The 23,144-nt window shown below is 42.3% G+C and overlaps 1 protein-coding gene across 1 annotated transcript in view; it reads right to left on the bottom strand.

Annotated features, from left to right (window-relative positions):
* Positions 1-2,514: 2,514 nt before the first annotated feature.
* LOC140476750 (sorting nexin-31-like) overlaps positions 2,515-23,144 on the bottom strand; it is a 123,473-nt gene continuing 102,843 nt past the window's right edge. The window contains exons 12-14 of the mRNA XM_072569563.1: positions 17,056-17,130; positions 8,028-8,087; positions 2,515-3,898 (exon numbers count right to left, since the gene is read on the bottom strand). Of these exons, the coding sequence (XP_072425664.1) occupies positions 3,851-3,898; positions 8,028-8,087; positions 17,056-17,130 (183 nt within the window). The 3' untranslated portion in view covers positions 2,515-3,850. The remainder of the gene's footprint in view (positions 3,899-8,027; positions 8,088-17,055; positions 17,131-23,144) is intronic.

The raw sequence follows: 23,144 nt of genomic DNA on the forward strand, positions 1-23,144 counted from the left end.
TCCTATTTAATTATAGATGTTGCAAAAGCTTTTCCTCACACTTGTGCACCACCACCTCTGATGTCACCAAAGGCTCAAACCCTCTCCTTCTGTTGCTTATTTACATGGTGCTCACAAAAACTTAAAATGCAGCAACAGTTTCCACATGCACATCAATGACACCCAGCTCTACCTCAGTACCTCTGATCCCTCTTCTGTCTTTGCAATGGTCAGACTGCTTTTAGGTCCAGGTATTGGAGGAGTAGCATTTTCTCCAACCACTTATTTGAACTGTTGAAGCCATTGCCTTCAGTCCCTATTACAAGCTCTGGTTCCTCACCAGCAACTCCCAACGTGTCCCTGGCAAACAAGGTTTAGCTCGACTGTTTGATCTGGAAACGAATTTCGAAATGTATATCTGTGCCATTGATAAGAGCACTATTTCTACCACTGGGATTGATACAACTTCATCCCTGTATTTTCTCATCTGATACTGAACCCTCAATCACAACTTAATTCCTTTGATTTTCTCATTCCAATGCACTCCTGATCAAGCTCCCATGTGTTTCAATGTCAAGTTTTGTTTTAGTGTAGTTCTATAAAACATAATATAGTTTGAGTTGTTGAAAAGCTAACTTGATTTATTGGGCTAAATTCCAATGGGGAGAATAGATTAGGGCCAAACTACGTTAATGCCATGATGTATCCAGGGCTGGAAAAAAAATCAAAATAAATTGAGGACAAGATTCACCTGTCTACTGTCTTGTTCAATTTAAATCCTCCTGACTATTGTTCACTCAAATCTTGCCTACTCTTACCCCGATGTAATTTTCAGGCACTACGTTTAAAAATTGAACTTCTGGGTTAAACTTGGATGGGTAATTGCGCAACCTCAAAGCTGCAATTGACTAAATGCAATCTAGACTGTCTCCGTCCCAACTAGTTGTGTAGTTCGAATTGACATTTTGCACCAGTTCCAAAAATTAATGTGCAAAGGTGGATAAATTGCATGATCCATCTGATACTCACTGTCCTCAGATTTATATTTTAAGTAACATTCTATAAAAGGCTCCTGGACTTGAACCATTACCTCTGCTTTCTCTCCATAGATACTGCCAGACCTGTTGAGTTTCTTCGGCAATTTCGGTTTTTGTTTCAGATTTCCAGCATCTGCAGCTCTTTGTTTTATTTTAAATGACATTTCTCATTTGGGTAGTTATCCATTTATTAGTTAAATCTGACTATTATGTTCAATACAGAGCTAAAACCAATACATTCCAGGCCATCCAGTAAATGTGACATTCTCCTTCTAACATTGCAGCACCTCCCACCCTCCTCACTACAGTGTAACCTGCAAGTTAAAGAAAAGGCGCAAACATAAAACCTTAATTTCTGGTGAATCAAATTGCTTTGAATGCTGAAGTTGCCTCGAATCGTTGGCATTTATTAACATTGGGTGAAGGACTGATTCAGATTGGCTGTTGAAATTGCCTCCAAAATGTAAACAGAGCCAAGCAGGCACGTATGCTTTTCTTGGCAGGTGGACATTTGGATTGCTAACACTGTCAATTTTTACTTTGACTTGAACTTTTCCCCTGTAAAGAAATCCCCTCTAAAGCAGTTGAATGTTATTCAAACTAACATTAAGAGATGGAAGCAAAGCCCATTGAAATACTGAATAAGCTAAGAAGCTCTTTGGACTATACTTAAATGTGTAAATGTGCAAGTTTGTTTCCTCTTGTACATTCAAACAAAAATGGAAAGAAGTTGGTATTCGGAGAGAAGATAGGAGGCTCCAAACGTGTTCTTGAATCAGGGACCAAGGGCGATGGAAAGAGGATTGTTACTTAAGATTATTCTTTTACAGGGAATAACTTTGGTTATTGCTGGGGATTTCATTCAGAGAAGAGATTGTGCTACAGAATCTATCGACCTAAGCAAAAATGGAACAAATTTACTGCTCCTCAACAATATTGCCGTTCGAACAGATGAATCTGCATGCCAGTGGACGTTAAGGAACCAACGACAATTGTGATCTAGCTGAGCTGAGTTGATAAAGACAAAGTGTAGCAGATCGAAAGGTGCAAGATTTTATATCTGAGCTGTGCGGAGTTATCAAATCTTAGCTGCCATGGAAGTTGAGGTACTACAGTCAACCTGTGTACTCCTGGAATGGAGAGTAGTGAAAGCAAATAATGGTGTAACAGTGGGAATCAGGTCACTATTTTTGTGGAAAATTGTGAGGCACATGACAGATCTAACACTTCAAGAAGAATAATACACAAACTTAATCTGAACTATCTTTTCTCCCACAGCACCCTATACCCTACCACTTCTAACCAACTATAACATAAATGTTTCCCCCTCTACACTTCAGCTTTGCTGAAGATTCATCTAGAGTTGAAACGTTAGCTTGCTTTCTTTCCATGGATGCTGCCTGACCTGTTGTGATCTCCAGCATTTGTTGTTTTCGATACACAAACGTCATTGTGCTTTTAGAAAACATAGTTGTTTATTATTGTTCAACATGTGCATTAGTAATATGATTTATCATGAAACTTTTCAATACAAAAATCTCCCAAAGTTTTTGAGCTTCAACATACAAGCTGTCAAATGACTCAATTTTAAAAGTCAATTCAAAAAGAAAGCATATCCTACTTCTATTGTGTCACCACCAGTGAAAGCAGCTTAAACATTTTTTTCCCCAATTCTACAGATCAAAATAATGAAAATACCTTAAATAGCTTATTCTAATTCGTAAATCTTCAATATTAAGAGTTAACTTGTAACTAAATACTTGGATACCTAGACAGGTACTGATGTCTTCAGAATATTAGCAGGGACAAGATTTACTAAAGAATTCAGAAATTTGGGAAGTGGACATGCTAATTAACTTTAATACTTCAGAATTTGTTTATATTTCAGATATTACTCTGTAGTCAGTGATGGATCTTTCTCATTTATATGTCTTATTTCTTGTATCCCAGCAATATCACAGACTATAACAATAGGTGGATTTTTTTATAAAGCTGGGGTGTAGAAATTTGTGCAGATGTATCCAAAATTTGCCTGCAAGTACAATGACGTCTAAAATGCAGAAATACTAAATATTTGTTTGTTTGTGCTGCTATTGTCTAGTCTAAATTTCTGCATCTCAAACAATATACCTAACCCAGAAAGGGAACTGAAATACTGAAACAAGATAACGAAAGCTGGTTTATTCCTCTCAAAGGCCAAACTCTTCCGCAGATCAACCGTAAGCATTACCTATATGTTAGACTTGAGGAGGCCCCTTAGGGACGCCTACCAAAAATATTGATTCAAATGGAAAACATTAATTTAAACTTTTAAACAAACGTTACATAGATAAACAGATTTGCACATTTCTTGAATTAATACATGTAAAGACAATCAGGATCTATAAAGACCTAATTCAAGTACTGAAACTGAGCAATTAATATGACCTATTGTATCATTGATAAGTTTGCGAGTAGCCAAATACTAAGTGGAGAAAATAAATCGTAAATCCATTGAATTCCTAGTGACATTAACCTCAAATCATAGAAATTACACATACATTGCAGAGAAATCCATTGCACAGAAATCCTCAACATGCATTTAAACAGAGAAAAGTCAAAATAGCTCAGACTGAACCAAACCCAATTTCAATGGTTTATGACTTCCCAAATGGGGGATTAAAGCTCCTGAGGTATACTTTTCTGTTAAATAATGGAAGCAGATTATGTGCAATATCCACTCCAAATGCAATCAAGCATTGTACAATCAAATGTGTTAATATTGCATTTTCAGACTCTGATTGTGGTCACAAGTTCTCATCAGCGACTTATTCAAATATGCTTTCTCTGGGTTTTTATGTCTTGAGTATCTTTTTCTGTAGCACAGCTCCAGAATACTTACTCTAAAAGAATTAGAAGGATTACATGAAATTAAAACAGGTCACACATCCTTAATTTCATTCATTACACAAAAACCACTAACACTACAGAATTATTTTTTAAACAAAATGGTAAACCATTAGCTGTTTGACAAGATAACTTCTGATTGAATGATGTGCTTGTTCTCACGGAACAGTCAAGTTAACTCGATGGGCTGAATGGTCTACTTCTGCCGCGCCCCCCCCCCCCGCCCCTCCTCCCCACCCCCCACCCCCACCCCCGCCCCTCCTCCCCACCCCCCACCCCCACCCCCATCCCCACCCCCCTCCTCCCCACCCCAGGTCTCATGGTAAAGCACCAAAGTCTAGCAATTTTATAAATTATTTCATTAGTATTCAAAAAGTCTTCTAAGTCTAGAAATGCACAAGGAGGATGAAACCTATGCATCTGTTTTTGGTAGCTAATATATCCTAAAACAGATCACCAAGCTAGTTGATAATCACCCTGTTTGACCATGTTATGCATGAGCCATCTGTTACCATCTAGTGTTGGTGTGGATCTCAAAATGGAAATCTTAATCCTCAGTGCTAAAGTATATGCATTTCCCTTTAGTAATTAGGTCTAAAGCAGTGTAAATTGGATAGTAAATGAGATAGTGAATTTATGTCCAACTTTAGCACCATGACAACTCTAATCATGGAACTCCAGCACTGTAATCTGAGGGCAAATGAAAGGAACTAAGCTTTTGTCTGGACAAAACAACATAATGCGAGGTAGGATTTTGTTGTTTTCTAAAACGGAATGGGTAAAGCAGAATCTATTATGTGCTTTTACAGTTAAGCTGAATTGACATTGAAAGTTACCTTAGAACAGAACTAAACAAAAGCAGAGAATTAAGATCCATTCTAAAAAGGATTTTTAAAATAGAATCACGTACCAACTATGGAGTCTTTACCAGGTCATATACAGAAAGGTTTATGTCTGGTACTGCAGTGGTATACTGTAATTATGTTTGCAACACTGGATATTTGGGGTGGAGGACCCTGCACAATCAACCATTTGCTGAAACAAGCAAGAATCTAGAACTAATGCAGCTATTATGCTTTAAGTTTTAAAATAGCAAGTTAAATACATTTTGGTTAAGTTAGCATTCTAATGAAATGTACAAATTTGCCAGCTTTTCAAAGCTGAGTCAATATCATAGATGGTCAATATCATAGATCTCTCTTGACGAGAATTAACGGAATATAAACTGTGTCGAGGGAAGAACTGAGGTAGTAAGGAACATTCTGCACTTACTTTGCAAAAAGGAAGATGCTGCTAATGTAATAGTAAAAGAACAGAAAGAGGTTCTCAAAAACTTAGTCACAAGATACCTGAGCTGCATATGACGTATCCCAAGATCCTGAGAAAAGTCAGTTGAAAATTACAGATGATCTGGTTGCAACTTTCAAATCCTTCTTTGATATTCAGGAGATATCAGAGGACTGGAGGAGTGCTAATAATGTATCTCAGTTTTTAAAAAAATTAAGAATGGCTATCACTGCCAGTCTAAAGTCAGTGGTGGGAAGGCTCTTACGGCAATATCACATGAAAAATGTTAAGTCGCATCTGGATAATTATACTCTAACAAACAAAAGTCAACACCGGTGCTGAAACAAATTGCATTCATTTAACTTGGTTGAATTAGATTAGATTCCCTACAGTGTGGAAAGAAGCCATTCGACCCAACAATTCCACACCAACCCTCCGAAGAGCAACCTACGCCCCTCTGACTAATGTACCTAACATTATGGGCAATTTACAATGGCCAATCCATCAGATCCATCATTGGACCTGCACACCTTTGGATTGTGGGAGGAAACCGGAGCATCCGGAGGAAACCCATGCAGACACAGGGAGAACGTGCAAACTCCACACAGACACAGTCACCAGAGGATGGAATCAAACTTGGTCCCTGGCCTTGAGGCTGCAGTGCTAACCACTGAGCCACCATGCCACCCTAATTGTTGATGATAGTATATTTGATACCTGAACTTCAGGGGTTAAGTTGGAAGACATTATACAAACTAGTTTTTTTTAAAATAGCATTTACAAGTCTTTAAGGTTTAACAAGAAATCAAGGTAACTACTTTCATTAGTTGGTAATTTTATAACCAAGGGCCATGGTCTAAAACTTAGGGCCAGACTACTTAAAGTTATAGAGATATACAGCATAGAAACAAACCCTTCGGTCCAACTCATCCATGCTGATCAGATATCCTAACCTAATCTAGTCCCAATTTCCAGCACTCGGCCCATATCCTTCTCAACCCTTCCTATTCATATACCCATCTAGATGCTTTTTAAAATGTTGTAATTGTACCAGCCTCCACCATTTCCTCTAGCAGCTCATTCCATACATGCACCAACCTGTGTGTGAAAAGGTTGCTCCTTAGGTCCCTTTTAAATTTTTCCTTCTTGCCTTAAATTTATGCCCTCTAGTTCTGGACTTCCCACCCCAGGGTAAATAGACAAGGTCTTTTCCCTATCTGTGCCAGTCAAGTTTTATAAACCTCTGAGGTCACCCCTCAGCCTACAATGCTCCAGGGAGAACAGCCCAGCCTATTTAGCCTCTGCTTATAGCTCAAATTCTCCAACCCTGGCAATATTCTTATAAATCTTTTCTGAACCTTTCAAGCTTCACAACATCCTTCCGATAGGAGAGGCCCCAGAATTGCACATATTACTCCAAACATGGCTTACTTAGGAGCGATGTTTGGAGGCACCTCTACACACAGGATGGTCAATGTTTTGAACTCCCTTCCACAAACTGCAGTAGATTTATAATATTTGTTTAGCAAATTTATTAAAGGTATATGGGCCAAAGATAAGTTACATGGAGTTAGGCCACCAAGCAGCTGTGATCTCACTAAATGGCAGAACAGGCTCAAGGGGCTGAGAGGCCCACTCCTGTTTATGTGTTCCTACAACTAACCTTCACCTGCTAGTTGCTCCACACACTGAAATAGGCATCAATTGGAACGGAGAAGGATGAGGGGTGACTTGATAGAGGTTTAAGATGATCAGGGGAATAGATAGAGTAGACAGTCAGAGACTTTTTCCCCCGGGTACAACAGACTGTTACAAGGGGACATAAATTTAAGGTGAAGGGTGGAAGGTATGGGGGGGATGTCAGGGGTAGGTTCTTTATCTGGGTAGTGGTGGGGGCATGGAATGCGCTGCCTGCGGGAGTGGCAGAGGCAGAATCATTGGTGACCTTTAAGCGGCAGTTGGATAGGTACATGGGTAGGTGCTTAAGCTAGGACAAACGTTCAGCACAACATCGTGGGCCAAAGGGCCTGTTCTGTGCTGTATTGTTCTATGTTCTATGTTCTATGAGCTTTCAAAAGGTATTTTATTAAGCTTATCATGAACCTTTATCAAATTTAAACCTATGGGCTTAAAAGGCAGAGGCAATATGGATACAAAATTAGCTAAGGGGCAGGAAGTAGTATATAATGAAAGTTTTTCAGGCTGAAGGGTTGTTATCTTATTGAAGACACTATATAAATGCTGTGGTTGTTGATTGTAACAGACTTCAGATGAATGCAGACACTGATGAAATGGTCAGACACAAGACTGATTAATTTTAAACATAGAAAAATGTAACAGGATTTTGGTAGAAACAATGTGCAGAAGAAATGCAACCTAAATAGGAAGTGTTCAGGGGAATGCACATAGGCACACCTGATGGGGGCACGCATGCACAAATGTTTGAAGACAACAGCATTTAGAAGTTACATTAAATTTATTGACAATTAAATTTATTAACAACATTAAAAACAATTTAACAATGCATATGTCTTACAACCCTCACCGTAGGGGGCTGTTATGGTGTAGAGGTAGTCTCCCTATCTCTAATCCAGAAAACCTGGGTCCAAGTCCCACCTGTTCCAGTGGTTTGCCATAAAATTGACTAAAATACAAATGTACTACCATCACCATTCCTCAATTTCCATTCCTGAAGGTGCTGATGTTGACACAGTTGCATGAGTGGGAATTTCTTATGGTAATCGTATACAGGAGAAGGGATGGATACAGATAATATAAATAATGAAAATCTACCTAATAATTCCATCCAGTCCCTCCGAACAATGAGCAGCTACTCACCAAAGCAGTCAACGGATTCCAGGGTGTGGTCCTACATTCTGATTTTGTATTTTCAATCTGCTATAGAATGTAAATCCAGTTCAGCAGTTAATTGAAATTATCATGGCAGGACAAGTTACAACAGATTTAATTAATTCAAGAGACAAGTTCTAGTCCAGGGCAGTTCATAGTAGGTATATTAAGTGCATGATGCTATTGCACTAGATTTTTCTGTTAAACAAGGTAGTTCATAAATAGACATATGCCAGATTGATAGAGGATAAATGCTTGGGATTACACCAAAATAAGATGCCTCATTCTTAGAAGCACAAACATTTTCAAAAAGGTGCAGTACCAGTGAAAATTTAACCCATATTCATCAAGGGTAAATGAAAGTACAAGGTTCAAACATTACCATATCATAATTGGTCCCACCATCAGAACCAAAGTGAGTCCCGAGCTCATAGGGAAAGATGATGGGAAACTAGGGCTGGACATTACCAGTGCAACCAATTAAGAGGCTACTGTCAGGACTGCTGTTCAACTGAGGACAGTTCCTCAGAAATGCTAGAACAATCAGAGGCTTGGCAGCTCCACGGCACCACTGAAAGTGTAACAGCTGCTGGAAGAAGAGGGTTTTGTTGTTGACACCCCTTGAAGGCCAAGCAAGGCACTTTTTTAGTTAAACTCTGTCAGGGCAATACAGACAAGTCTTGGCAATTGGAGACATTAGTATTTCAGTCAGAGCATTTGGGTTAGAGGGGCAGCTATTGCCTTCTGGGGTCCCTCCAAGGAGCAAAGAAGGCCCAACTGGCCCAGTGAGGAACCCACTGGAAGGCTTCCATAATTTCCCACACGGCTTGTATAAATTGTGTTTCATACCAAGTATAAATGCACTGTGGAGAAAGATGAATTGATAGCAGCCGTATGCTACACTTTGAGGAAATAATTCAGAGTTAGCAGTTTCATTTCAGTTGATGGATACAGTAAAGTTGAAGTGTGTTGCAAGTTTTAGTTGTTGTGAAATATGTACATACCAGAAACCCAACCTATAATTCCTCTTAAATGTTTACAGTTTCTAAGACAGCTTCATGAATTAGGAAGGAACAGCATTTTGAGGTGTAAATGTGAAATAAGCAGGTTTCAATTATACGTTTTGTTTAAAAAATCCAGAAGAATTAAAAGTAAGTAAAAATTCAACTCATCTGGAATATTTAAACCCTATGTCCCATAACCATTTGTTCAGGAGTACTTTCAATCAGAGTCAACAACTTTACTTTTCCAAGGTGACAACAGAGGAGTTATAATTGGCCTTTGTCCCTGGGTGAAAAGACAATGTAAACTTTCCCTTTTACCCTACACTCCCCACCCCAATTTACCAGTAAGAAAACTCCTAGGCACTAATACTATGCATTTGCAGGTGTCATCCCATTTCTCCCCTCAGTCAAAACAAAACGCTCAGAGACACAGTATAGTTTTATCTCCATCTTTATTCCAGGCCCTAGAGGGAGAGAGAATGATTGCCCATGTGCACAGAGACATGAATACTCGGTCTTCTTTCTCGAACAGCAATTTCTTAATGAATTATGAAGTCATTTTACAGAGAGGAGCATCCAAATAAGGCAACGTACATATTGATTGGGTGATCATTACAATCAGCAAGTATCAATAGTAAAGATTAAGCCATCTGCTGTTACACGATGAATAACTGGCTTAACATAATGAATATTTTTCACCTTGTTAACTGACTTTACATACTGAATACTTATAATATTGTTAAATGGCTCTACATAATGAATGCTTTTCCACATCGTTAACCCATTACCCTTGCCTTCAGCACCCCTTTGTTAACTGCAAGTTCTTATCTGATCTGAGGCATGCTCAGCTGAACCTTTTGTTTCACAAAACTCAAAATTAACTCTTTCCCTACCTACATTCTCACAGGTATGGGGGCAGAATTGACCACAGCTACAGTATTCCCTGTAGTTAAATAGAATACCAACTTAATAACATAAGAAATAGGAAGAGATGGCCATTTTGAACCTTGAATATGCTCCACCAGACAATGAGATAATGGCTTATCTGTTGTGGCCTTAACTTCACCGCCTGTCTACTCTTCATAACACAATCTCTTGTCAATCAAATATCTGTTCAACCTTAACTGGAAAACGTTCAAGGACCCATTCTCGGTTGGTAACTGGGGGACAGAATTCCAACTACTAACGATTCTTTCAGAGAATAAATCTCTACTCTTTCTCCACATTAAAATGGCTGACTCCTTATTTTGAAACTGTATCTTTTAGTTCTAGATTCCCCCAAGTGAGGAGATATCCTTGAAATATCTACCATCTCAGACCCCCTCCGAAGCTTATATATGTCACTATGATCACCTGTCACTCCCAAATCTGCTGTTTATTTTTGTCTCTTATATTCACTTGATTGGACATGTGATGACAGCTCCAGGGCAGGTGGGACTTGTCTCCACACTTTTTAGCCTAGAGGTTTGTACATTACTGTCATCCTTAGTTTGTTTATTATATAAAATTTATCTTTGCAGCAAATTACCCTACGAAAGATGGGCAAATGACATACAATGCTATTAGTGTCCAAATCAGCCATCAACAAAAACAGGTGCTTCCATTACAAACTGCACCTAATGGAGCTGGCAGGATCTAAGGGACAAAAAAGTCCAAAAGCAAACATCCGAAGGAAGGTATTAACAGAAACTATTGATTGCTGTCCCAGGGTAATGTTAGCAGCACACTTGGAGATGAGAATAATCACAACAGCTTTGTACTATATAGAGAGACTCAAACCTAACAAAATTGTTACCAGAATCACTGAAAATAACAATACATGATAGCTCATGTGGGTCCTGTTGATTCTAATATTTAATTAACTCTTTGGACATCTTTTGGTGAGGAATACGTACCCAATAAATTTCAAATCAAGTCAAGTGATATCTGCCAATCCACTGTTAGCCTCATTAGCAAGTGACTGATTAGCAAGGTTAGATCTCATGGAATACAGGGAGAACTAGCCATTTGGATACAGAACTGGCTCAAAGATAGAACACAGAGGGTGGTGGTGGGAGGGTTGTTTTTCAGACTGGAGGCCTGTGGATTAGTGCTAGGCCCTCTACTTTTTGTCATTTACATAAATGATTTGGATGCGAGCTTAAGAGGTACAGTTAGTAAGTTTGCAGATGACACCAAAATTGGAGGTGTAGTGGACAGCGAAGAGGGTTACCTCAGATTACAACAGGATCTGGACCAGATGGGCCAATGGGCTGAGAAGTGGCAGATGGAGTTTAATTCAGATAAGTGCGAGGTGCTGCATTTTGGGAAAGCAAATCTTAGCAGGACTTGTACACTTAATGGTAAGGTCCTAGGGAGTGTTGCTGAACAAAGAGACCTTGGAGTGCAGGTTCATAGCTCCTTGAAAGTGGAGCCACAGGTAGATAGGATAGTGAAGAAGGCGTTTGGTATGCTTTCCTTTATTGGTCAGAGTGTTGAGTACAGGAATTGGGAGGTCATGTTGAGGCTGTACAGGACATTGGTGAGACCACTGTTGGAATAATGCGTGCAATTCTGGTCTCCTTCCTATCAGAAAGATGTTGTGAAACTGGAAAGGGTTCAGAAAAGATTTACAAGGATGTTGCCAGGGTTGGAGGATTTGAGCTACAGAGAGAGGCTGAATAGGCTGCGGTGGTTTTCCCTGGAGCGTCGGAGGCTGAGGGGTGACCTTATAGAGGTTTACAAAATTATGAAGGGCGTGGATAGGATAAATAGACAAAGTCTTTTCCGTGGGGAAAGTCCAGAACTAGAGAGGGCATAGGTTTAGGGTGAGAGGAGAAAGATTTAAAAGAGACCTAAGGGGCAACTTTTTCACGAAGAGGGTGGTACGTGTATGGAATGAGCTGCCAGAGGATGTGGTGAAGGCTGGTACAGTTGCAACATTTAAGAGGCATTTGGATAGGTATATGAATAGGAAGGGTTTGGAGGGATATGGGTCGGGTGCTGGCAGGTGGGACTAGATTGGGTTAAGATATCTGGTCGGCGTGGACAGGTTGGTCCGAAGGGTCTGTTTCCATGCTGTACATCTCTATGACTCTAAGTGGTCTAAATGACACCTCACTTATAGTATCCCTGCAAGTTTCATGAACTTCTTACACCTTCACACAATTTGTTCAGCAAACTCACAACATACAATCACGTGAGTAATTACACTTGCAAATGTCCTTGTAACAATGAGATAACTGTGAATGACTATCAATTCCTCTAGCCCAGCAAGTAACCAATTAGAATGTACAGAGTTAAAAATCACACAACACCAGGTTATAGTCCAACAGGTTTATTTGGAAGCACTAGCTTTCAGAGCGCTGCTCCTTCATCAGGTGGTTGAGCTCTGAAAGCTAGCGTTTCCAAATAAACCTGCTGGACTATAACCAGGTGTTGAGAGTTTTAACTTTGTATAACCCAGCCCTACATTGGCCCCTGCAAAATTAGAATGTGTGGAGTCTTACTCCTTCAGCTAAAGATATCTGCATTGTTCATTTTGCTGTCTCCAATTGAAACTTTATTTCCCACCCTATTTCTCTAAATTGTTGGGCTTGAAGTTCACAAACCCCATTTCACCCTTCTTCTCAATTCTCCCTTTGTTTTTCAATCCTTAAATCTTCTGAATTAAAAAGGTAATACCAGACTGTTCTGTTGTTCATTTAGGTTCCCTGTATCTTCATGCTGCTTCACACCTCCACTAACTGACAAGAGAGATCAATGAGTGTAAGGGCTAAATGAACATTCTAACCAATTGAACTCCATGCCAGTAAATCCTGGCCATGTGTGTTTGTCTCCAGAATCCAGCAATCTTCTTAAGTGTGAACCCAGATCTGAACTGTTGCTCTAAATTGGGATCACAGAGACAAGTCGACTGACTCAAACAAGTTCATGGCTATTGCATTTGTGTGAGATACACTTGCTGCACTATGCCCTTCAACCCACCTGGCATGGTCCCTCTTCCTATTACACCAATCTTGGCTCTCCCTTATCTTCGTAGTCCCTGTACTAATTTAGTGCCAAATTATGACACTCCTCACACTTTACTCTGCCTGCTCCATGCCAACTCACTTACTATCCACCATAGACACACCTGAAGAAGCATACTGACATAACATGAAATTGGTCTCTATTGGTCAGTTTTAAAATATCCCTATTAAAACAGTTCACATTAATTTTTAAAAAATCAATGCAAGGGAATTCCTTGAATTAATCTCTTCTGAAAACATTTCTATTCTAGATGCATAAAAAAAATGCCCACTTAACATGCTGTGAAAATAGGTTGTGTTACTGAGGATAAATCCCAAATTTTCTCATTTAAAAAAAATTAAACTAAACAGTTAACAGTTTTCACAGTCCCAAAGTTTATGTACTTCTTACACATAAAGCATGTATTCTTTTAGAATCCCCAAGTGCACAAGGACAACTTACTTCTTCCAATGGTGTCCTAGAACTCAGTCTAAAAGGAGTACCTTACCTCTCTTAAGGGGTACGCTAGCTATTCAAGAAAATACATAAACAACAGACCTGCTCTAACTTGTAGGTAAATGGATGGAAATCAAGAAAAACAACTCTATCCCAAGGTTCAAACCAACATTAGTATATTTCTTCTTTGAGTCTTAGACTTTAAATTTCATTATTTAATCATCATTTGCATACATTAAGCAGACCAGGTCATAGAGTCATGGAGATATACAGCACAGAAACAGACTCTCCAGTCCAATTCACCCATGCCGACCAGACCTAACTTATATTTCTAAACCTTTCCTATTCATATACCCATCCAGATGCCTTTTAAGTGTTGTAATTGTACCAGCCTCCACTATTTCCTCTGGCAGTTCATTTCATACACACCACCTGCTTCATGAAAATATTGCCTCTCAGGTACCTTTTAAATCTTTCCCCTCTTACCTTAAACCCTATGTCCTTTAGTTTTAGACTCCCCTCTCTTGGGAAAAGACCTTGGCTATTCACCTTATCCATGCCAGTCAGTCATGATTTTATAAATCTCAATAAAGGTCACCTCAGTCTCCAAAGCTCAGGGAAAACAGACCCAGCCTATTCAGCCTCTCCCTAAAGCTCAAACCCTCCAACATATTTGTTAAACTTGAATGCAGGAAAGATTTACAATATCTTTCCTATAGGAGAGAGAACGGAATTGAATTGAGTATTCCAGAAGTCACCTAACTGATAACATGTATAGCTGCAACATGATATCCAAACTCCTATAGTCAAACCAATAACAGGCAAGTGTACCAAAATGCCTTCTTCACAAACCTGTCTACATGTGGCTCCACCTTCAAAGGAACTATGAACCTGTGCCTTAAGGTCTCTTTTTTTCAGTAACATTCCCAAGACAACCACCTGATGAAGGAGCAGCGCTCCGAAAGCTAGTGGTTCCAATTAAATCTATTGGACTATAACCTGGTGTTGTGTGATTTTTAACTTTGTATTCCCAATGACCTTACCATTAAATGTTTAAATCTTAGCAAAATGCAACACCGAACACTTACTTAAATAATACTCCACCTGCCACTCAAGATCCCGTTGTTCTCAGAGATAATCTTCACTGTCCACTACCCCACTAAATTTGATGTAATCTGCAAACTTACTAACCATTCCACCTATATTCACATCCAAATCATTTATCAATAACAAAAAGCAGTGGACTAGCACTGATCCTTGCAGCACGCTGCTAGTCACCGGCCTCCAGTCCAAAAAACAACCCACGATTACCACCCTCTGGCTTCCACCTTCAAGACAATTTTGTATCCAAATGGCTAGCTCTCCCTGGATTCCACATGATCTAACCTTGCTATCCGGTCTATCTTTGGAACCTTATTGAATGCCTGGCTGAAATCCACATGGACAAAATCCACTGCTCCACCTTCTATCTTCTCTGTCACTTATACAAAAAACTCAAGTTGGTGAGACATGATTTCCCATGCACAAAGCCACGTTGACTATCCCTAATTTGTCCTTGCCTTTCCAAATACATGTAAATCCTCTCCTTCACCTCTCCAACAACCTATCCACTACTAACGTCAGGCTCACTGGTCTGTAGTTCCCTTGCTTTTCTTTACCATCTCTCTTAAATGACAGCACCATATTAACCATCCATGGCTATGGATGAAACAAATCTCTCAGCAAGAGGTCCAGCAATCACTTCCCCAGTTTTCCACAAATATCTGGGATACACCTGATCAGGTCCTAGGTATTTATCTGGCTTTATGCATTTTAAGACATCCAGTACCTCCTCTTCTGTAATATGAACACTAAGATATTACTGTTTATTTCTCCAAGTTCTCTAGGTTTCAAAACCTTCTTCACAGTAAATACGGACGTGAAATACTTGTTTCATTTCTACCCATCTACTGTGATTCCACACATAGACGGCCTCATTGATTTTATGGGGCCCTAATATCTCCCTAGGTACTTTTTTGCCCTGAAATGTATTTGTGGAATCTGTTTGGATTCTCCTTAACCCTATTTGCCAAAGCTATGTCATGTCCCTTTTTGCCCTCCTGATTTCCCATGAGTATTCTCCTGTTGCTCTTATACTCAAGGCTCTTGCACTCAATCCCAGCCATCTATACCTACTTCCTTCTTTTTGACCAGAACCTCAATTTCTCTAATTATCCAGCATTCCCTACAGCTTTCCAGCCAGACCCTTCACAGTGACAGGAACATACTGTCGTTATCACATTTTTGAAGGTCTCCCAATTTGCAACCACCCATTTACCTACGAAATAGTCTCTCCTCGTCAATTTTTGAAATTCTTGCCTAATACCACCAAAATTGGCCTTAATCCAATTCAGTAGTTTGACTTTTAGATCAGGTCTATCCTTTTCCCATAAGGATTTAAAACCAGTGGAATTATGATCACTGGCCTCAAAGTGTTCCCTCACAGACATTTCAGTCATTTGCCCTGCTTTATTTCCCAAGGTTTAAAGCTTTTCAATATTTGAATACAATCTTAACTTGCCCAAAAGAAATGCATTGGATCATGCATTTACACAGTTGGTATCTGTGAGGACAACATTTTTCAAAATACTCAAAAGATCAAGGATGGAGAGTCATTCGACAGATATATTAAAAACTCAGACTTCACATGGTTAAGTGCATAACTCATTTAAACAGAAAAAATAAGTAATGTGATGTTCTTATGCCAGATTTGGGGGAATCTTGATCCAAGTATGGACAAAACTCCAAGCCATGACAATTTACAGATTTTACATTTGTAGCATACAGTATTTAAAGTTTTACCAAACTAGTGGTGTGAAAGAAACATAGTTCTGTATCAACACAGTTGACAAAGTTCCTGATTAACAGGAAGTTTTGTAAATTCAGTATTGACTATCTGCCTTCTGTGACACTAGCCTGAGTATTGCTGAAGCCCCTAGCATTGCAGGTATTGCAAGCTACAGCCAGGGCAATAGGAAAGTTATGACTTTTGTGAACAATGGGAAAGCAGTCTCTCTCTCTCTCTCTCTCTAATTGATAAGCAAGAAACAGAGAAAGAGCAACAAGGAAAGAGAATTAATTAGATTCAGAAAGAAATAGAAAGGGAAAGAGTGATTGGAAAAAGATGGAGAGAGACAAAATGAATAAAAAACACAAATGTAAAACTTTGACACTTTGAACATTTCTTAATTTACAACATGCAACCAAATACTTAAATTGTTCCCATTCTGGAATTGCATTAACAATGAACACAATTGTATGTTCATTGTTAGTGTTTAATAGCACTTGTGGTAGGTTTGATCTTGTGTTAGGCTTGTGCAAATTCATCATTTTTAAAAACGAAAAGGCTAAAGGGAGGTATTGTTTGTGTAGAACAAAAAGTGGTGCAAATCAACTGGTAGGTTCTGGAGATTTGCAATTTTTAGTATCTCTCTTCAATGTCTGAACGTAGGGCTGATATGTGTGTTAATAAAGACTCACAACGCTAACATGCTGTGACAGAATTAGGCACATTCTTTAATACTTACCATTTCTGTATATCCTGCAGATATCTTCAGTTTCTCTTTTACAATTTCTTGTATGCATCTACTAAGTAGAAAGGCCTGCAAAAGTTTATCAATAGTTATACCAGAAACAATTATTGGTTCACATTTCAGTACATACACTGCTAGGTCGATGGAACCATTATTTGTTATTTATCGATTTGCTAATTGCAAAACATGGACAGTTGAACTCATTCCCAACTAAATTCCCAATTACCTTGTTCTCTCTCCTTTCACACTGCATCTTCCAATCATCCAACTTTACACAATATCTCTTTACCTGACACACCTCAGAGTGGGAACTAAGTCAAATGGATTAGGAGCATCAAATTATTCTTGCTCATCAACCTTGAGGATTGGTGGTTCAATGCTTAGGGAGCTCCACTCCACTAAATGCAAAAAGTAATTTTGTTCAGAAGCAGAGCTGCAAGAAATACAAGCGAGAGATCCAAAGCACTGCAGTATTGAGTGGCAGGGTGGTCATTAGTGGGTTAAAAATACAATGTAGTTGTAAACATTGAGTTTGGACATGTGCTAACATAAAAGTAAAAACAAAGGCCAAGTGCCTCCTATATATTGGTAGGAAGAGGTTCAGATGTTTTTCATGCTCTTCGTTTGTCCATCTAAGGTCAACCTCAAATTGCCATTTATGGAGCTGAGGAATATGTTGCCCACTTCAAGCTCATTGCTAAAAGTGGTGTGCCTTGTCTGACAAAAAGGGACAATAAAGAAGCCATGTCCATAAAATTAACAGCTTTGGTAGCTTTTTTGCTCAACAGGCTCAAGGGGCTTAAATTACCTTGTCCTGTTTTTGTACTCCTAGCAGTCAAGTGGTGAACATCTAAATGGTGGGGCAATTTTATTTGAACCTCACTACAACACACCCAACCCACCTCCTCCCATCCCCTCCAACCTTGTCCAATGCTGCTTTTAATCTCACTGCACATTCTATAGATTAATTATAAATGGAGTTTATGGAACAGGAAATAGCTGCTTCAAATTCAAAAATATAGTTTTCTTAATATTTTTATCACTAACTAAACGGGATTATAGCAGATGGGAACCACACAGAAATTTATAACTTAGAATGTCCTATGTTTGGAAATAAAAGTTAGACAAGAAAGGAGGGGAATAGTTATAGTGATAATCTGAAAGTACGTGGCAAATTTGTGATACATGACTAAAAATGGGAAAATGTTTAGGCATTTGTGGAGAAAACAATTTTTGGTAAACTTAATTTCAAAAGGGAACAGAGGGTAGAGGAATTCACAAGGAAGAAGTAATTTTTACCAATTTAATGAAAGTAAAGGGTAACACTAAAGAAAAATTAATGGCATCTAATGCAGATTTCACAAAATGATTGAAATTTCCAATCCTATTTTCATTTTCTCTTTCTTCTATTGAAGAAAAGCTTCCACTCTATTATTTGTTGACATTTTCATTTTGAATCATTATTGCTGGCAGTTTTTATTTAATCAACACTGTGGTTGTTTGTTGAACAATACAGGAGCAGAGTTCCTTAGACATGGTTTATCATTGTCCTCCTAATGATCAAATCAACTCCAGCTAAACTAGCCCCTCAAAAGGAGAAAAACCCAATAGAATGAAGGATGAACCTGATAGGACAAATGACCTCCTTCAACTATACTGGTCTTGAAAGAAACTTGAGCCAAGATCCTAATTAAGATCCTATGTGAGGAGTATTCATTCCATATGGTAGTTACCAAAGTGGCCCAAACCAACACATGTTTTTGAGCAGAGTACAGACTAAGAGTTTAAAGAAAACACAACAACTGCAAGGTGTTTCATTGCTGAAAGGGTTGCAAGAATCTCACTCATATTCCTTGGAAACTGCTACATACTACAAATGCAGTAGGACAGGATCTCTGTTGACTCGCTTCTCGGCCTTTTGGCTCGGAATATGTGTCGTTCCTGAGGACCAGAGGAAGAGATTCTGCTCGAGTGTTGGAGGTTCGACGCAGCAGAAGCGTGCTGGCGGGGGAAAAACTGCGGGGGTCGTGTTGCGAGTTGTCGGAGCTGCTGGAGACCATCGCTGGATCGTGATTGGACGTTGGAGGATTGTTTGGTTGTGCTGACCTGCTCTTGGTGGATCTTCATGCTGGCTTCGGCCTAACGCCAATTCAGGGACCAGCCAACCTCTGAGCTATGGCCTCAGCAGCCACTCGCCGCCCGGGCCAGGGCATTCGGAACACAGTCAGGGTGACTGTGAAGAAGGTGGAGGAGCACACACCGGTGGATCGGACGGTGTTTGTGAAGAAAGTTCTGCTGGAGTGTTGCGGCCTTGCAGCCGCAGACGTGTACTGCCTGCAGGATTTCCCTGGGGCAGGCTACTTCGATGTGACCTTCAGAAGCGTGAAGCAGTGCGAACAGCTCCTGAAGGTCTTCAAGGAGAAGGAAGGGGAGCCGCTGTTCTCCATCTTGTCGGCGACGCCATTGTGTGTGCTTCCTGCACAGAGGAACCGGGTTGTTACAATCCATATGTACAACCCCTACGTTCCAGCGGCTGATGTCCTGACCTTCCTGGGAAGGTACGTCCAAGTCGAGGGAGAAGCCACCGATGTGATCGACCCCTTTGGGATCTGGACCAGTAAGAGGCAGGTCAAGGTAACTCTGAGGGCCGATGACAGTGGGAACATCCTCCACCCACCCTCGAGCTTCGCAATCGGAGGGAGCAGAGGCTACCTGACATATGCAGGGCAGCCCAAAGTGTGCCAAACCTGCGGGAAGTCGGGACACGTGGCGGTGGATTGCAAAGTGACCATCTGCAGGAACTGCAAACAGGAGGGTCACTTGACAAAGGACTGTCGGGAGGAAAAGAGCTGCAACCTGTGCGGGGAGGCGGGCCACATGTACAAGGCCTGCCCAAGACGAGGAGCCGCCACCTACGCACAGATGGCCGGAGGTGGCAACACGAGCCGCGGACCGACAAAGTCTAACGAGGTACCGCGAATCAGCAAAGGAACGGTGCCTGGAGGCACCCAGAAGGAAGGGAAAGTTGTAGAGGAGCAGGCAGCAGACAGCGGGGAGATGCAGCAGCCGACCCAAGCTCCTGCAAGACAGACGGAGGAAATGGAAGAGGAGGGATCAAAGGAGGCAGAGCAGTGGATTATCGTTAAAAACAGGAAAAGGAAACCTCTCGAGGGCCCCAAAGCCACCAAGCGAAGGGGGAAGAGACACCTCCAAGAGGAGGATACAGGCAGCTCCTCCGAGGGTGAGGACGGGCGCAAGAAGGGTCGCCTCCGGAGGAAGAGGCAGAGCGCCGTGGGGAGAAAGGAGGGCAACACCGCCCAAGAAGGAAAAGACGATCCCTCTGAGGGGATGGGTGAAGGCCTCCCCCGACCCGGTGAGAACCAAGGGGTACCCACCGGCCCACAGCTCCAGGGAACTGGGAGCAGCGTCCCAGTGACAGCCCTGATGTCAGATGGAGAACGGGGCGATGCGGACCCTGGGTCTGACACGATGACACCAGAGCGGGGAAATGACTCCAGCGTGGAGCCGGACAACTACCTCAGCCCTGGGAAGGTCCAGCAGTTTGCTGTCACCACGGGGATGCACGCAGCTACCCCGCTGGAGCAAGACCAGAAGAAAATGGACACTGGTAACCCCGCAAACTGTTAAAATGGGGTTTAAAATTGCCAGCATAAATGTGCGTAGCATTAAAGCGGCTACGCGATGTGTTTCAACGCTGGCCTTCCTGGCCAACGTCAAAGCCGATGTCCTGTTTCTGCAGGAGTGCGGGATACCGCACCTCAGCAGTTACAGGAGATGGTCGAGCTTGTGGGCCCACGGGCCGTCAGTGTGGTCGGGGGGCAACGATAGCCGCGCCTCCGGCCTGGGTATCCTGTTGCGGGGAGGCAACTTCACCATCTCCGAGGTTAAGGAGGTGGTGGGCGGGCGCCTCCTCGTCGTGGACGTCAAATACAGAAACGCTCCCGTGAGACTAATCAACGTGTACGCCCCAGTGGGTAAGAGTGAACGGTTGGCCGTCCTGCAACAGCTTCCACTGCTGCTGGCTACGTCCAGGCCGGTCATTGTGGCCGGAGACTTCAACTGCATCATTGATGCTGATGGACGATCCGGCGGGGGGGACAGTAAACCGGACGCTACGTCCAGGGCCCTGATGGAAACGGTCAAAGACGCCAAGCTGCACGACGTCTTCAGCGCCCCTGCAGATGGAGCGCAGCGTAGATACACCTGGTCACGGGCAGACGGGTCTATCCGCTCAAGGATAGATTACCTGTTTGTGTCCCGAACGCTCTCGGTCAGATCCACCGACGTCAAGCCGGTGTTCTTCTCTGACCACTGCCTCCTGCTGGCCGACTGTCACCTACAGGACGAACAGCGGGCGGGCAAGGGAACGTGGAAACTGAACACTAAGCTGTTGACCCCGGGAAACATCGAAGAGCTCAAGAGGGATTACGCAGGTTGGAGAACCGTGAAGCCCCTCTTTGAGTCTCCAGCGAACTGGTGGGAAACGGTAAAAGGGAACATCAAGAGGTTCTTTATCCTCAAAGGTGTCCAGGAGGCGAGAGAGAGGCGGGGAAAACTGTCCCAGCTCCAGGAAAGTATGCAGCTCCTGCTGCAGACGATGGGGGTGGATGTCACGGAGGACCTCAAGGAGGTGAAGGGCCAGCAAGCCTCGCTCTTTGCCTCGGAGGCCTCCAGGATAATCTTCCGGTCCAGGGTCCGCTCGGTGGAGCAGGACGAGACGTGCTCACGTTTCTTCTTCCAGAAGGTGCACAAAGAGAGCTCCGTGCTCAGCAGCCTGAAGAAAGAAGATGGCTCGGTAACGTCATCTCAGGCTGACGTCATGAGGATCAGCAAATCCTTCTACGCCAGCCTGTATGACTCGAAGCCGACCGACAGCGCGGCCTCCCAGTCGTTCCTGTCCTCTATCACGGAGGTCCTAGATGACGGAACACGAGAGAGGCTGGACCAGCCGCTATCTCTGGATGAACTGACCAAGGCCCTCGAGTCCTTCGAAAAGAATAAAACTCCCGGAAGCGACGGCTTACCGGTCGAGGTTTATTCCGCTCTTTGGGACTTGATCGGCCAGGACCTGCTGGAGGTGTATGTCAGTATGCTCCGGGCAGGTACCATGAGTGAATCCATGAGGAAAGGCATCATCACCCTCGTCTACAAGCGGAAGGGGGAGAGGGAGGAAATTAGAAATTGGAGACCGATCTCACTGTTAAATGCAGACTACAAAATCCTGTCAAAGGTCATCGCCAACCGGGTCAGGTCTGCTCTGGGATCGGTGATCCACCCGGACCAAACCTGTGCTGTACCGGGCAGGAAGATCTCAGAGTCTCGCACTCCTCAGGGATACGATCGCCTACGTGCAGGACAGGGGGGTGGACACCTGCCTCATCAGCCTTGACCAGGAGAAAGCCTTTGACAGGATATCGCATACATATATGAGGGATGTCCTCTCCAAAATGGGCTTTGGGGAGGGAATCGGAAATTGGATCAGACTGCTCTACACCAACATTGTCAGTGCAGTCTCAATCAATGGGTGGGAATCAGATAGCTTCCCTGTAAGATCTGGAGTCAGGCAGGGATGCCCCCTCTCACCCGCCTTGTTTGTGTGTTGCATAGAGCCATTTGCCGAATCCATCAGGAAGGATGCGAGCCTGAGAGGGGTGACTATTCCTGGCAGCCGGGGCCTGCAGGTTAAGGCCTCCCTGTACATGGATGACGTCGCTGTTTTCTGCTCGGATCCGCTGTCCGTGCACAGACTCGTGTGCATCTGCGACCAGTTCGAACGGGCCTCGGGGGCCAAGGTAAACCGAGGCAAGAGCGAGGCCATGCTCTTCGGGAACTGGGCCGACCAATCCTCTATCCCCTTCACCGTCAGGACTGACCACCTGAAGGTGCTGGGTATTTGGTTCGGGGGGGCTGGGGCGTGCGCCAAGACCTGGGAGGAGCGGATCAGGAAGATGAGACAGAAACTAGGCAGATGGGGGCAACGGTCGCTCTCCATCGCGGGAAAAAACCTGGTCATCAGGTGTGAGGTACTCTCAGTATTGCTATATGTGGCACAGGTCTGGCCT

Source organism: Chiloscyllium punctatum, chromosome 5 (assembly GCF_047496795.1).
Source record: "Chiloscyllium punctatum isolate Juve2018m chromosome 5, sChiPun1.3, whole genome shotgun sequence".
NCBI classification, from domain to species: domain Eukaryota; kingdom Metazoa; phylum Chordata; class Chondrichthyes; order Orectolobiformes; family Hemiscylliidae; genus Chiloscyllium; species Chiloscyllium punctatum.